This window comes from Silurus aristotelis (genome assembly GCF_946808225.1).
Source record: "Silurus aristotelis genome assembly, chromosome: 23".
NCBI classification, from domain to species: domain Eukaryota; kingdom Metazoa; phylum Chordata; class Actinopteri; order Siluriformes; family Siluridae; genus Silurus; species Silurus aristotelis.
In genome coordinates, this window is record NC_139596.1 from 7,197,210 (window position 1) to 7,214,995 (window position 17,786).

Here is a 17,786-nt window from a genome sequence, read left to right on the forward strand (position 1 = left end):
AAAAAAAAAAATCACTTTTACTGCTCAATCAAAAGTCTTCACTGTCTGGTGGAAATGTACTGCCAAAGCTTTTCTGATAAAAACAAAATGTCCAGCCATCAATCACCTTTTGCAAGCTATTACATGTAAAAGTTTATATATATATATATATATATATATATATATATATATATATATATATATATATATATATATATATGCATTTATCACTTATTACAATTATATAATTTTGTGGTGTGTTCCTTAAGAAAATATTCTACAGTGGGACGGTGTGGTTGAGTATTTTTTTAAATAACAGTTTTTCAAGTATATTATCAGATTTAAAAGCTTTCCATAAATACAAAATGACAAATAATACTTAGTTAATTCATATTATCTCATAACAGCAAAACACTCATTTCCTCACTAGCCCCCTGTTTTGTTTGTCCTTCAAGTTAATAAAACAAACATTTCGATAAACCCACAGAATGTCCCTCCTGAACACTTTGTTCGATTTGTTTGTAAATGCATTATCACAGAAAACGCTATGCTTTTAAAATATATTCATGTACACCATCTGTCAAATCAGTCCTCATGTTAGTTGTTAGTATAGAAACAATAATAATATTTGAATGTGTGCATTCATAAATAGCTATTTGTCAATTAATCAGTGTCTTCTGACCAATCAGGTTCAACAGTGTTGTAAATCTCCATTGTTAATGATGTCCTACAAATAGAATTGAATTAAAACATAATCTGGTCTTCATCTGAACCAGTGACACACTGTAATATTGTGAGTGATAGCCTGAACATCCTAATAATAACTAGAAGCACATTATCTGTTGTGTTTTGTGGCTTTTTAGGTCAACGAGTCTAACTCTAAATCTACTCTCTACTAAACAAGAAAAATATTGCTTCAATCAAGAAAAAAAATGCTGTCTAAAATGTACCTACGCATTTTACCTCCTGATTTCACAAACACAAAAATCCCCTGTGATAATTTGTGCTCACGATTTAATGTCAGGTCATAAAGCAGCGAAGAATAGCAGTCCTTTGTGTGAACTGGAGAGCGGCTGACCTCCAGATAATTAACCTGTATTTTGCTGATAGAGTTCCATTGTGCCCATCGGATTTACCATAATAGCAATCAATACTCTGAGAAATATAGTGCAAACAACAGCAAGCACAGCTTTGGCTATGAAAAGACAGCGAAGAGGAAAGGAATGGTCTATGGTGGTAAAAACACATCAATTAAGCCTTATAATTACAGCTTCATTTTGCCTCTCTGGCATGTGAACTAAGAGACACTATTTAAGTAAATGATTTATCTGCGCTCGTGCACTGAACAATGATGGAATTACATTTAAAGTGGGAGCACCATCTAAAACAATCAATTGCCATTTCTAACTTCTAACTTCGCCCTCAACTGTCCATACATCACACACAAACAGCTCTTCCGTTATGCGTTCGCAGAGGTAAACAGAGGTGAACGTTATGACAAGTCAGAGATTAGTCTGTACTTGTGTACTCTGTTAAAGAACAGACAGTACTTTCTTCAGTGTTATATACAAACTGTATTTATACAATATATTTTAATATTCAATTTACAAGTGTCATGTAAAAGTTGAGCAAATTCTCCTGAGGATTAATTCAAACCTCGACTTTATGAACAAGTTTTCAATTAAAGGAACATCAGATTTACTGTCCTCTCCTCATCTAAGTCTAAAACTTCTTTAATACAGAGCTCCCAAAGATAATCGTTAAAACAATTATTTATCCACAAACACAAAAGGCTAATGTAAACGAGTATAGGGCAATAAATAAAAATGGACCTGACAAAAGCCAGCATCAGGCTGAATCTAAACCCAGACAAGCCCCTTTACAATAAGATTTATGGACGCTCGATGGCCGAGGTGATGCATGTGGTCTCTCTGATTCCCTGAAAGAGATACAGCGAATAAAAGCCGCAATGAGCTTTTGTCAGACTAACCAACCCAATGCATCATAATGACAATGAATGATTACATGAAAAAAAAAAAACATGTTTACCCTGAGCACCATCCCCACCAATTCCCTGTTAATTGCTCCCACACTAAAAATGTGGAACTGATGAAGTGGTGAAGGGTTTTAGTTATAGCACTGGAGTTGGTCATCTCCTCAGCTTTCTTCATCTGTAATGCGTTTTCTTCACACACTTAAGTGAGGTAATGGAAAGGATGAGGGGGATGCTTTAATGCTTACACTCACTCCCAAAAAACACAGCGTGAGAAACTACCTTGATTCACGTATATAACAGGAAATTGAGGAAACCAGAGTAGCTCATGAACTGAATAAGTCCCATGTGACTTAGAAAACTAGAGCGAGAAAGAAAGACAGGTTTGTCTGCATCCTGAGCAGTATGGCTGAAATTAAAACGAAATCACATGCCAAAGATTTGGTAGCTAGTCATATGTTGTTATAAGTCATTGTCACAAATTTCTTTTTAAAAACATCATGCTGTCAAATATACACATGGACACGGTACTGACATTATGGCAAAACTCCAGTGACATTACTATTAAAAAACGCACTCCCATTTGTCCTGCTAAACAAGGTTATGGACTAAAGTGAGTGTTGTATTACAAATAAATTCCATGTAAATGAAGGTCAGAGAATGCGGTTGAGTTTTTTTCAGCCACAAAATAATATTAAACATGGAGACGTTTGTAAATTCTGAATTGTGGAAAAAGTGTAATAATGATGTTTAAGTGATGCTTGGGCATTGTGTCACATCACACACATAGACTTATACGGTGGATGTTTTATGTAACCCAATTTTTAAAGAAAATTGAGGCTTCCAACTGCCCATTATTTGTATAAATATTATTATATATAATATTTATTTATCTGTATAAATAATTTTTTTTCATTCCGGTAGAAAATTGGCAGGCAATTATAAACCTTTTCATATGGAATAATATACTTTTGAGACAAAAGGTTTTTCCTAAAACAGAAATGTTTCCTGAGGAATTATGATATTGTGACATTTTAGCCATCAAAAAATAAACAGAAAGTTGCATTTCTTCGTGAAAGATTAATTGTTTCCTGGGAATCTGTTGCTTACAAACTTTTTTCCACATGAGCAAATTGATTTTCCTCATGCTAATACAGTGTCATAGGCTAGTCCGAAGATTTTAAAGCCTTAATATAATATCTTAGCTTTGTCTCTTTACCTTTGGATGTTAAACATTTGAGCTATAAACTGCACACATGTACAATATACAAATAAATTGTGGATTATTGCAAGTTCTAACCACAGGGTAAATCAGTAAAAAAAAGATTTATAGACTTTTTTTGATCACATGCATGATCAATTATCTCATTTAACACACCTCTTTAATGGAGATGTGAAAGTTTATCAGTTTCATTCTGATTTAAATGAAGAAAGAAATATTCTTTTAGGAGGTCTCTGAGGATGTGATGCTTCTTATTTTCATCGAATGAATATCAATCTTGCCTGCTAAGGATCAATTATTGTCAATTCTAAGATCTTTAATTCACATTTCAGAAGCATGGCATTTCCACTTGAGCAATTCATCTATATATTTAAAAAAAACTGTGGCCCGAGCTTAGGAAAAGCTCTGAGGAAGGAAGGAAATTTGGGGAGAACTTTGACAAACACTGGAACACCGTGGAATTTTCCGGTGCCACTGTTTGAGGAATCACACGCTCAGCTTTCAACTAGCTTCTAATTCTCCTGTGTTGGCATTCAGGTAATGCAAAAGGCGTAAAACATTGACTCAACATAAAGTGCTGAGGCGGCCCTGACTCTAGTCAATTTATTGTAAGTGCCTGGTAGAAATCATGAATCACTTCAGGTATTTAGCGGTATACAATGGGCTATAACATCTGCTTTGTTCCTTTTGCTTAAAGATCAGAAGATGTTAAAAGGTTCATCGTACTAACTTAGTGTCATGACTGATGTGTGAATTTTTCAGGCTTTAATCCTTAAAATACCTTCAAGAAAGGAGACAATGTGAAGATTTACATGTGCTATTCAAACTATCTATCTATCTAGCATTTTCCAACATCACCCACAATGGTGATAGTTACATTACATTTTCATGCTAAATCCACTGTCAACATCACACTTGTCAACTAATTAACTAAACTTTCAATTACCAAGTTGTATCTCTGCTCTTTGTACTGCATTCTGAGACTTTGAATCCAATGTTATCTGTTTTCACTACTTCTGTACTTGATTTCACATTAATGTGGCATCGAATGTGGTTGGAAAATAGTTAGTAAGTAAATTACTTTTGCTTGTTATGTCTTGAGATCACTGAAAATGTTTTCACCGCTTGCACCCACAATTTACTGCACAATGAACAGTGTTTGCCTGTGATGTGACTATGGCAAAAAATTCTTCCAGAAACAAGAAAAATACTTCAACAACAAATTCATTGCAACAAACCTTATGCTTCATTATAAATATATTTACTGTTTGAGAGTTGACGCTGCTTTTAATGTTAAACCACTCTCAAAACATTGTCTCTGGAGGATAAGTGAGTGTGTGCCTCCTATAATCATCACTTAAACACAGATCCATTTGTGTGAGGCTGCCAGCCATTTTGATTTGAAAGCAGATACGGCCATCTCAATCCACACGAGGCCAGCGTGACAAACGAATCGTGTGTGGCGAGTTATGATTGATGATGGCAGGGGCTAAGTGACACTCGGAAGGCGAATGACCTTTGAGCTCAGGCTAGGTCCATAGGGGCCGATAGAGTAAGTTCACTTTCAAGCCAAACGCAGCAGGGGTTCCTTCGAATGGCATTGATTTTTGATGTGAACCTGACAACCTGAAGCTTTTTTTTTTCCAGGTTTTAATTTCCATATGCTATCAAGCAGTTTGGTAGCTCCCTTATTCTGAAATAATAAAAAAATATGGTTTCTGTGGTTAGAATTCAAAGCTAATGTAATGGATAGTTTATTGATCACTCTTTATTGAAGTTACTCAAGGGTTCTTCAGATGGCCAATAGTTTAAATTCTTTCTTCTGTAGTTCTACATAAAAAAAACAAAAAAACAAAAACAAATCCTAAACATCCCTTTTCTCTTTTTCTTCACAGTAGAGAATGTTAGTATTCCTAAAAAAAACAAAAAAAAACAAAAAAAAAACCTAAAATCTACATCAGAACCATCCTTAAATTGGCCTATTCATATTTCTCAAAACTTTTAAAATATTACATATGCTTTTCATGATCAGTAGTAATTATAATACTGTATATTCAATCTGTAGTCAATTAAAATGATGGTGCATTGTTCTGATCTTTGAATATTTAATTTACAAAAGCATTTATAAATGGAATTTGAACAGTGACTGAAAAGAAAAAACTTAAAGAACCTTTTTGATTGAGTGCAATGTTTTTCCATAATAAAAGCGTTATATTCTTCGCAAAAACAGCCTGTTTGTTTTTTCTTTTTATTATTTTATTATTTATTATTTTCTTTTCTATTACTATTCATTGCAGAAAAAAATTAAATTGTATCTAAATGCAAAAATGTGTTAATTAGACTTATTGTAATTTATCAACAATAATAACCATTTGACCACAATTTTGTTCTATAAAATAAAGTAATTCTTTGCAATGTACTGCTTTTTACAGTAATAGTTATTTCTGCGGTACAGTGTTTGCTATAACTCTGATTTAAGTGTCATTAAAGAGAACACTAAACTAAATTGAAGGCCTCTTTCTACTTAACTTAATCTACAATCTAATTTGAATCCACCTAGTTTTATCTACTGTATTGTACTCTATTTTACCTGACACACAATCAGCTGCCTCAACACGCAATATAACCAGGGGTTAAATTCAAGTTTCACTCAAGAGAGCTCAGCTACCCCGTCTATGGCTTGTTTGAACAGCACATGCAGCTTGGCTGTAATACCATAACTTGATGGAAATGGAAGTCTCTAGCAAGACATCCTAAAGATAATAATAATCATTAAAACATATAAGACAGATGCCAAAAATAGCACATTTTGGAATTAAAATCTTGCCTCATAACCAACTGTATACGCCGGCATTGGAGCACGGCTGTACGGTGCATTTTTCTTTTTTTGCACTTTGGTCAATGCAAGATGTTCTAAAAACATAACACTGAGAGCTTTAGTCAGAAACAGATACAAAAAACATATGCTATAACTATAATATGTTCATTACATCAATATTCATAACTCTTAGATAATAAAGTAAATAAACAACACTCATGAAAAAAGGTCCTCCAGTTTAGAAATGACCATTTAACCACCGCCTATTGTGTACATCACAACAAGCAAGAATACAATCACACCCTCATGCTTATGTAACTAAGCTTACACTACACTAGCGTGTGATGCTGCAATAAAGTTTCACAAGATGTATTTTAATCACAGATACACTGAAGGTGTATTCGAATGAAGCCTATACTACTACTATACCTATACTACTACTACTACTAATACTAATGCATCATGAGATCGAATTGTTTGTCTTGCCTTCCAAACCACAGACCACATCTGTTGAGATACATGGGGCAACTCTTAACATTAATTTGCTCTAACAGTTGATTCCTTCATGAACAAACTGAATAATTCCGCTCGGTCTTAAAAAATACTGGAATAAACCCATTTACACATCTGGAATTGAGTGACAATGCAGAGTTTTTCCTGAACTCACACTCAGCTTACTGCTAATTATTGCTCATCTACAACCTGAAGAGAAAGCAAAAAAAAACAAAAAAAACACAAACAGAGAACAGGATGAGGAAATAAATGTCTTCTTGTAGATCTTTTCTAGACATTTTTTAGGACTATGTCAAATCTTTTTAATTTGTCATTTTAAAAAGATTTAGTTAACAATAATTAGACATTGAAACACCATCATAAAGGGTGTGTTATGATATCAAGAAAACCTCAATACAAACACAACAGATTTCAAGCATTGTCCATTCCTGGTCCATTTTCCCAAAATATTTTCTGAATTTCTAGGCTTGTCTAGACTTTTCAGATGTTCACATAAAGCATGATATAAAAGGGTTAATTCCTCAGTTAATTTTCAAATAAAAATCCAGTGATGGGTATCTCAATGAGAGACTTTATTCTGTTTGGATGTTTAAAATTCTTGTAAAAATCTTAAAACTAATCTTGATAAAGCCATAAACAGGACATATGGCTATACGGTGTGTTGGGTGTGTCTCTATTTTTTGCATGTCTGGCTTTCAACTGGCTTTCCATTTGCGTACATTGAAGGCGTTTTTGCTCGCAAAGGATTACCTGGTTAAAAATGGAGGTGCTGTTGCCCAAAGTTTACTCCCTTTGTGACGTGAGAATGTAACAGGACCTGCATCTGGTCCCTGTGTGTGAAAAGCTATTAATAGCCTTAGCCAGAGGGGGTTAGATAACAGACGATACTATACAACATCAACTTATCCCTGATAACAGTGTTTAGTAGATCACTGATTATAGCAAATTCCTGATACAGGAGTTTAAAAATAAAAGTCTAAATACAGCTTCAGGTTATATTTCCACTGTGATGTTCTTAAGAAGGTTGCTGATTTTTCCAACGTTAGCCAAGCTGAAAACAAATGAATACAATTTTCTGAAGATTAAGATTATGGCTTTAGAGACAGATTTTACATTTCTGGCATTTGGCAGACACCCTTCTTCAGAGAGATTTCCAATTATGCATTATCTCATACTGAGCAATTGAGCGTCTCTGCTAAGGGGCATTGGTGCCAGCATAGTGGTGCTTAACTACTGAGATACCGCTACCCCATTTGACCAACACTGATTTAAATCATAGGTAGTACAATTCAAAACTTAAAAACAGGCATATAATAAAAAAAATGCTAGCACTCTAGATTGTTCCATCTTTTATTTCTATAAGATTCTAGAATATACAAAACATGAAATAAAATTCAAAGCTGGTTGTGATAAACAAAATGAAAAATGAAATATTCATTGCAGGTCAAGAAACACTTAGAAGAGCCTCTATTTATTAATTATACTTAGTTGAATTACCGTGAAACTAACACTGGCCGTGGTGTTTGCTAAGAGTAGTAGAAAATCTTAGCCAACAAAAAGAAAAAGTCCAAAGTATCACAAAGTGGTTGATCCCATGTTTTTTGTGTTTACTCCAGAATCTTAGTGCATGCACTCTATAGTCATAAAATGTAGTCTTTTTTTTTCATATAAATGAAAATATTTTCTAATAATGAATCCATTAAAAACACAGTCATAATAATTTACATTGTTTACAATCATTTACACGACTCAAGGCATATTTAAAAAACAAACAAACAAACAAACCCAGAGTAACATTAAGGTTAATATTGAGGTGGGGTTAGTGTTTGTAGTGTTTTTTTTTTTTTTTTTTTTTCTTTTTTATGAAATATAACAAAATCCAACAATTAGTTCAAACATGTACAAATTTTCAAATGGGATAAATAGCTAGTAAAACTCAATGGTGGAAAATACGCAACAATTAAATGATCTAAAAGTATTAAATAATGATACATAATTCGCATTTAATGTTGTATAATGTTTTTGAAAAACAAGTTAGTTCCTGTTATCATTATTAAATTCACAGTAAAATAAGTAAAGAAAACACAATGACAACTTTCATTGTGGCAACACAATTAAAGCTTTAATTAAATCTTCTGTGAAACATAAAAAATCTTTCAGGACTATTCATAAAAATGTTCTGTGGAAAATCTAAAACAATGTTAATCGGATCCACAATGTCAATCACAGCACCAAAGAAGACATATTTTAAAATCTTTATTTGCAGTAGAGCAAGTTTGTATTGTTGACACACCCTGAATATAACATTTATCTCCCTGCCACTGTACTCTCTGCCAGAGTACACACAAACCTTGATTCATACAAGCCACCAGTAAATGGACAGGGGGGGACTTGACATGGGAATATAGAACTATGAAAAAAGGCCGCCAATTGGCATTCGGTCTTGTCAAGCTCACTCAATAAGCAGGTAACTCATGCAGGATATCGAGTCGGACAACAGCACGCACATCTCCCATCAATCACACGACTCACAAAGAAACGTATAATCTGCTTTATTTGTAAATGGTAGGCTTTGGCAACAAATCTACCCCTGTTTAATAAAAGGCCATTGATATGATTCAGCCGTGCCAACCGTAACTTATAAGGCAGCTTAATACCCAACGACATCACAGTAACCTACTGTAAATGGGTTTCAGCATGATTCAGTCGCACACATTAATCATTCAGCCATGCTGTTTCTTACAGACTCAAAAATCAATTATATTAATGGACATATATTGAATATTTAATCGATGATATTTAACAATTGAAGCAGAAAAAAAGAGGACAAAAAACTGAAAGCGATTTTTTTTTTATAACCTCAGTACATTTATGAGAAGAACAATTATATTATTATTCTGGTATTTAAATAAGATCGAGTGACAGATATCAGGATAATGGTTTATGATAAACAACATGAATAAAAAAAATGTATAATTATGTTTTGTTTTTGTTTTAATTTTGTGCATTCGTTTTTCTTGACACGTACAGGCTCATATTTTGTCTTTCTGCATGACCTGATGTGAAAAGACCCGATCCACTCCCACATATTTATGGCATAGCATCACTAGACAAAGCGACTCCTAACAGCCTGTCTCTCTCGGATTAGCCAGTGGCGAAACAAAAACAGTGTAAGCCATAATAAAACCAAGCTCTGCATTCCTCTCATCAGAAAATTTACCAAAGCACTTGTTTCTCACATATTTGTGCAACTATTGTAAAGATTTTAGTAAAACAAATATTTTAGATATTATAAAAGTATGGCAGGTAAAAAAGACCCACTGAGTCTAGTTATTTATATATGCCAGGAATATACTAAAACATCAACACCACTTGTCATATCTATAAGTACTCTCATGTCAAACAATAGACATTATTGCAGCATACTTCATAGCACAGTTGCAGTGCATACACTCCTGGGCAAAAACAGTGGATCAAGCCCAAAATTACTAAAATATTAAATATAATATAGTACATTTTTTTAGATTCTTAAAAACAAATCATTGGTCCAAGAATGAAAAAGAATTCTCATGCAGGCTTGAGATTTCCTGTGCCATCATTTTATCATCACATTTTTGCTGTAGTGAACTGCTCTTCTTTAAAAAAAAAAAAAATTTATTTATATATATATATATATATATATATATATATATATATATATATATATATATATATATATATATATATATATATATATATATATATATAATTTTTTTTTTTTTTAAAGAAGAGCAGTTCACTACAGCAAAAATGTGATGATAAAATGATGGCACATTTTTTTTCTTTAAAGAATAGTCATTATTTGGTACACACCTGATGACCATCAAGAACCTAATAAGCAAGCTCATAAATGAAAAGAGAGGTCTACAGCATATGTTCAATTCTTGCTGACCAGTGATTTGTTGTTAAACCATTAAAAAAAACTTGTGATATACCATTTTTGCCTTGGCCCATTATTCCTATTGGAGTGTACATTTTAAAAATAATATGTTGCAAGCAATTTCAGATATAAATTGCACTGAGGTATACTAATCCATATTAAGAAGGTCATTAGCATAAAGTTGAGGAACGATGCAGACAGGAGGCTAAATCTTAAAATGGTCAGGGATACAAAGCTGTCATTGACGGATTAAGTATTCGGCTTCTCACTGCTTACCCCCCACTCGTTCACCTGAAGGAATTTGCGGGAATCTTTGTCTAAATACACTCACTAAATGCTCACAGATCCGCGAGCGAGCCATGTCGAACGAGTGCTAAGCACCTTTCCGACGAGCATGTTCCAACTGATTCATGTAGCTATCTAAATTTATGACACCTGTCCACATCCAAGTTTTGTCAGAAGGATAATAATGAATAATAAATTCCTGTTTTGACTGGTTATGCCGTGCAATGTTAATTTTGAGCATGCTTTGTGTAAAGATACGATGTTATAGTAAAATAATCCAATGGGGTGGTGTGATGCAGCCTGAAATTAACCTTCAGTTTCTGATACCATTCCAAATCCCAAGATGTTTTATTCTCTTTATACCATAGCGAGTTGTCAAGGATGGCGATTTTTAATTTACATCATGGACACTATATGAGGAATTGACAGTCATATTTTTGTTTTCTTAATAATTAGTTTTGTACTTCCGTCACCAACTTCTTTTTCCGCTCTCTTAAAATTTATATTTAAAAAATCAGCTTGTCATGTAACTGAGCATGCAAACTCTAAAGACTTGCTCATAGGCTGAACTAGATCTCAAACGTTAAATAAATATATAATTAGTAAGAGCTTAATTTTTGTTGAATAACAACAAAAAAAATCTGTTTATTATGTATAGCTACTGCTATACATGCCCCTATGCTAAAGCTTTTACTATGGAAATCATAAGGTATAAGAGCAAGGACATATAATATATGATAATCCTTTGGTTAAAAATTAAGTAACACTACTGCCACAGCCTTTATAGACAGTTATTAAACCTCATACTGACTAAGTCAGATTATCAAAAAAGGTTAATACACCGTATTTCTTAAACACCATTTGCATTTGCATGCTTAGGATGAATGCACATAAATGCACACTTCCACACGTAATCTAAATATTACCTTCCTCTGTATTGTTGTTTTTTTCAATACTACGTGCCACCCTTTTTACATAATATGCCATAAACTTCATCTATTTGTCATAAACTGTTTGAAGGTAATGCTCACTGAAACTTTTATCTGAGGAAAAAAAAATTCTTACAATGTCGAAATGAATTTATACATAGCAAGATAATAGCAGGATGTTATCCTCCCTGTCTGGCAAGGTCTTTCCTTCTGGGCAATTTTTTGTAATCTGAGCATAATTCTAAAGGCAACAGTGGCAACATGTTGTGTCTGATAGCACCACAAGCCAACGGTGAGACGCTAATGGCAACATTGTTTTATAGATCTCAAACCAAGGCTTAAGCAGGAAACCCAAACTTGGAATCACAACACCATCCTTACAGTCCTGGGTTTTCATCAGAACAATTAACCTCGAGTTTCTATTGTTCATTCTAGCTCCAAGAATGTGCTGTTGCCACTTTTACAACTCTTTGTTTTCATAGAGGACGGCAGTAAATAGTAGATAGTGCAGTTATAAAGACAGTTGTGTTTTGTCACTTCACATGAGGCAACAGTTTAGACCACAGTATAATTTGATGGTGTTTTTAGTAACAACTGAAAACAGAAAAAGTCTTACCTCTTTTCTGCATGAAACTGAAGAGGTCATCGAGAAATTCTTTTCTTTTTACATCATCATCGAGCTCATACAACTGAAACAAACAGAACAAATAACATAAGCTCTTTTAATGTAGTAAAGGTCATGTTTTTACTGTCAGTCATTCAACGTGTGAATGTATGTTGAGTATCATGTGATAGATAATTATATGTATAGGGAATGTATAGAAACTAATTCGGATTCCACGCAAACCCTTCAAGAGCTTATTTAAAAAAAAATTTCTGCACCCGTAACCTCTTAGCTATGGATGTGATGCAATGACACAATCTTTATCTGTCTGAATTTAGTGTTCCAAGCATTCGTTTCTGTATCTGGAATAAAAAAAAAAAAAGGATTTCTATTACATGTTAAATTGTAAATGAACAAGGCAACAGATTGTAATTGTAGTCATAATCTTATATCATAATTAATTATTTGCACAGAAATTATATTATTTTATTACCAAAATTGTGAGAAATTGTTAAGTCTCTTACATTCCCACCCCCATGGAAAAAAAATGACTTTTTACATGACTTTTTCTCAGCATCGGCATGTCCATTATGTCCCCCATTTTTGCCCTATTCACCAAACTGGCGCTGAGTCGAAAGATTTTTTTAAAGCCGCTTCCTGAAAGAGTGGACTGTAACCTGATGGAAATACGCTGCTCAACCTTCGCTTTCAATAAGTCCCAGTCCATGTTACCGGGAGTGCAGGTCGATAGATGAAAACAGAAGGATGACCTTTGAAAACAGCAGGGCACATGGAATGAGGCCCCAGAGATAATAACTGATCATTTAGAGGTGTATTAGCTGTCACCAATCTTAAAGGACCAATGCAATCAATGCTGCAGAGAAAAATGTCTCAGAGGAAGTACCTTGAAAAAAGCGAGGAGAAACAATCAAAGAATAGTTTTCTTTCGGAATATGTAAGCAAAGTGAAATAGGTCTTGGCAGAAAGATATCTATTCATCAAGCATTTATTTTTTGTTTATTCAATAAGCTTTCATGAAGAACACATTAAAGTTTGCCAGTAATCTGCGTTTGACAAGTCATTGGTACACAATGTACCAGGATTTCTGACAAGTGGAAAACGATCAGTGATGCATGAGATACATAAAGCTAACTTGAAAATCCTTCATGTCTTGTTGCTAATGAATACTAAAAAAAAAAATTTAAAGAAAAAACTCATTGAAACACAAGTCTGGTCACAATCGTTTACACTTATAGCATACAATTAAGATTTTCTTGAATTTGCGCAAACAATATTACCAAGCATCTTTCTGTTGGTCTTGTAATTGAGAAAATATTATCTGCATGACTTGTAGGACATGACTCATATAATTGGTACAATGCTTAGGGTCAATGTAGTGAATTATGCATTATAAAGGATAGAGGTGATGTTACAGTGACTCCGTTTTTTTTTTTTTTTTTGGATACAGCAGTTGGCCAGAGATTAAGTAATTACACCACAAGCTTCCAATCCATGTGTCATAATATGTTAGACCACAATGACCACAACATTGCTTTAAATATTAACCGGTGGAAAATATCATACATTAGGCTTCTGCTTCCTCTTTCCAGTACCCCATCATGTTTACGTTAAACCTGTTTAGAGCAATCGCTGTAAAAAAAATAAAAAATAAAATAAAATAAAATAAAAGGCATGCACATGCACTTTAAGATTTTTTTTATACAACTATGATATCCTACTTTATTTTATGGTGATATCACGCAGGAAGTAACCCTGTAACATTACACTGATATATTAAAAAAAAGTGAAGAAAATCTCAAATAATAATTCAAATTTAGAGTCAGTATATTAGCAAGAGCAATAAACTACCCTGTCAAATTGAACATGTAGACAGAACACAACAGGAGCGCTTGTATAAGTTATGCTTGAGGGCAGCAGGTCGGGATGTTTGAGCCGATCCAGTACGAGTGAGTCCCATTGTGTATCTGCATGTGTGGGTTTTAGAAACTACAAGGCTTTTAAATTGTTCCTCCCAGTCCTTTTTTGTCATGGACTGCTTACTGCGTCAGTCTCTTCAAGCTCAAAACTAAGTGGTCGTGCTGAGACTTGACCTTGAATGGCTGCAGTTCTGTGAATGTGCTGGCAGAAATAGTACATGGAAAGGAAATTAGAGTTTTCCAAATGCACAGGTTATTTATTTCTAGTCAAATATTAACTAAGTAGGATTTCGGTCTGCTGTTTGTATGTCGTGTTTGCCTTCGTTGACATATATGAGCATATTAAAATATATGAGCATATAATTAGCTAAAATATCATTTGTATTAAATAAAAAATTTTTTTTAGCATTTGTATTTTTTAATGCACATTCAAATTTGAGTAAATGCTTATGAGTTGTTTTTTGATCTCTGCAGGATTTCAGTAGAGGGAGCTCTTAACACTACAATCATTCTTTTTTTAAATCATTTTATTATTTTTATATATTTATACAACCAACACTATCAAGATCCATATATATATATATATATATATATATATATATATATATATATATATATATATATATATATATATATATATATATATATATATATATATATATATATCAGATGTTCTTTATAACACCCCACATCAGGGCCTGCACAAGTTCATATTTAAAAACATACTGTATAAAAGGTAGAGAAAATTAACTGGGTGACATTCTTGTGCCCAGATTTATTTTTGCCTGTCAAGCTATAAAGCTGATATGACTTTGAACTAAGTTCAAGTAAACCTTCAGGCAGTCGGAGCCCATCCTGGAATATATCAAAATGGAGCCTGGTCACTCAACACAAAGGGGCTTGTTAACCTAAAATGTTGGAAATGCCTTCAATTCCACCAACGACCACCCCAGTTTGGACAAGTTGCAACATGCAGACTTGTCCAAATGTTTATCCCTAGGCACTTGGTAAACCAAAAAGTCTCCAAAGTCACAGCTACAAGCTTTAACTCTGTGTTATTTACTATTTTTTGCCATAGTAATTGTATTTAAACAAAAAATGAGACAATAATCACCAATATTCTTTTTGGAGAGACTTCACATTATTTTTCTGGGTTTAATTTTGACATGCATTTTATTTTAAAAGAATCAAAATAAAGTAGTTTTTCACAAACATTCTATAATTTATATATTGATTTATTTATAATGATAATGATATTACTACATTTGCCCCTTGCTTTCAGAACACAGCATATAATTGATGAAAACTCCTGGAAAAAAAGATTATTTTTCTAATTTCTACCCTCATTACTGTAATTGGCCCATAATAGTGCAGCTTCCTAACATGTTTTTTTTTTTTTTATATTATAAATGCTCTCATCTTTTCCATCAATTTCTTTGAAGAAGCTGAATGAGTGACCTGCACCTCATGCTTCTGGGCTGTAATATAATTTTGAGCATTTAAAATCGTGTCCAATGCGCTATTGGATAATTACCAGTACTTCAGGTTGAATGGTATTGACTTTCATAAAAGAAAAAACCCCACTGAAAATCTGTGAGAAAATTCGATGTCATATATCGTTGATACCTTTAAACTCATTTCCTCAGTTATAAAAATGATTCCTGTCTTTTTCTTAGTCATAATCTCTTTGCAGCATTGAAGAATCTATAAGGGGTTACCAATTAGTTGTGAATCATCAGTATATTTATACAGACCACACACTGAGAAAATTAAATCAAGAAAAAAAAATTAAGGTAAAATTCTGATCTATACTGCATCAAAAAAACAACAAAAAACTAAAAAGAAATCTCGGATATTCCTGTAGTTAGATTTCGTCTTCTGATTTTGTGAGCTGCAACATTCCAAAGGTTTTCTATTAGAGTAGAAGGTCACAAAGGTCTGCCTATCATGGGATTTTCCCTGACCAGGAGTGATTACACTGGATTTCATACATGAATCTCTTTGAATTTGCAAACACAACAGCTTACATTTCCGAATGGGTGATTACACTAAACACATCTGGTTTCTCAGGGTTTCTTTAGATGGTCTGAATCAAAACCTTTAGGATGCTCAGACGGCATTTTTGGTAAATAGTTTTCCTGAAATTTCCCTGATTTGTGGACCTTATTAACTACAGAAACTCCTCAAATTGTATTACTGGTTACCTTAAAACTGGTAAGTATAGTTTCTTTATTTAAATTTTTTTTTTTTATCAAATTTTGTCTCCATCAGTGCAATTTTACAAAACAATGTCAGGTCAGTTCTCTTCACCCTGATTGCTAATAAGCATCATTTGTAAACAGCAGCCAAAAGGAAAAAAGCCATGACAGCAGAATCAATATTGCAGCCATACTTTCCAAATGCACTTGGTGTGGGGTGCTACGCATGTGTGTATGTGTGAGTGTGTGTGTGTGTGTGTGTGTGTGTGTGTGTGTGTGTGTGTGTGTGTGTGTGTGTGTGTGTGTGTGTGTCCCACTGAGAGAGATCTTCTGGGAAACTGCTGGGCTAGGTGTGTGCGTGTATGTGTGTGCGTGTGTGCACGAACGCATGTGTGAGCAGCTCTGGTGTAAGGAGCAAGAGTTAATTAGAGAACAACACGCCTGGTCATGCTGGCACAACTCCAACTGGCTGAAAGCCAGCTCTACTCCAATTCTTACACACATTTACACACTCACACACCTTCCTACTAGTGCTGTGCTGAAATAATTAGATATCTACACAAATATGAAGTGCTCGGCTCGGCTCATTCCGAAAGGATTTGCCCACGTACTTCAGCTGATGGACTGGATTAAGTGTCAGTGAGCTGTCCATGTATTGGCAGGTCTAAGTGTTCTTTTACTGCTGCTTTACACCATGTGCTTTTTTCACTAGAGAGGCTCCTTATATTCTAACAAATACTGCAACTAAATAGCTTTTAGTTTTTTATAATAATATCTATTTTATAATGACATTTATAATGACATGTATTGCAAATTTACAATATGTTGCAATAATATATTGTTTTGCGTTCTGCAGTTTAGTCATTTAAAAGTAAATTATGGGAATCTTTTTTTTTTTTGCCTTCGTTTTTATTTATGCCAAGCTGAACATGATTATACCAATGCCACCGATAAATACAAAATCCAAACAATCACAAACCAAAAACAACAATAACAACAACAACAACAAAAACCCCAAAAAACAAAGTCAGAAGCATAACCTATAAACTTAATACAGAAAATGTAGGTGCTTATTGAACAACACATTCTTTTTGAAGGATTAAATATATAAACATATTAAAGGAAAGGACTTCTTTAGGAATATTACAGATTGTTTTATGTATGACGTATGTAATGTTTTCATACGTATAATAATACTGGGCAAAAAAAAATAAATCTTAAAAAAAATCTAAATGCTTTTAATAAAATGAAGGAATAAACAAATTAATGATAATAAAGTAATATAAAAAATATATATACATATAAAAGAAAAAAGAAAGAAAAAAACAATAATTTAGATATATGTCCTCTTAATGTTTCACATCCTTAAACTTTAGCCAATCAGCAACG

General features: G+C 33.4%; 1 protein-coding gene across 2 annotated transcripts in view; it reads right to left on the bottom strand.

The window, feature by feature from the left end:
- Positions 1–17,786, bottom strand: part of arid3c (AT rich interactive domain 3C (BRIGHT-like)) — a 56,529-nt gene that overhangs the window by 10,273 nt on the left and 28,470 nt on the right. For both annotated transcript variants that reach the window (XM_083526969.1, XM_083526968.1), the window contains one exon: positions 12,275–12,347. In XM_083526969.1, the coding sequence (XP_083383095.1) occupies positions 12,275–12,347 (73 nt within the window). The remainder of the gene's footprint in view (positions 1–12,274; positions 12,348–17,786) is intronic.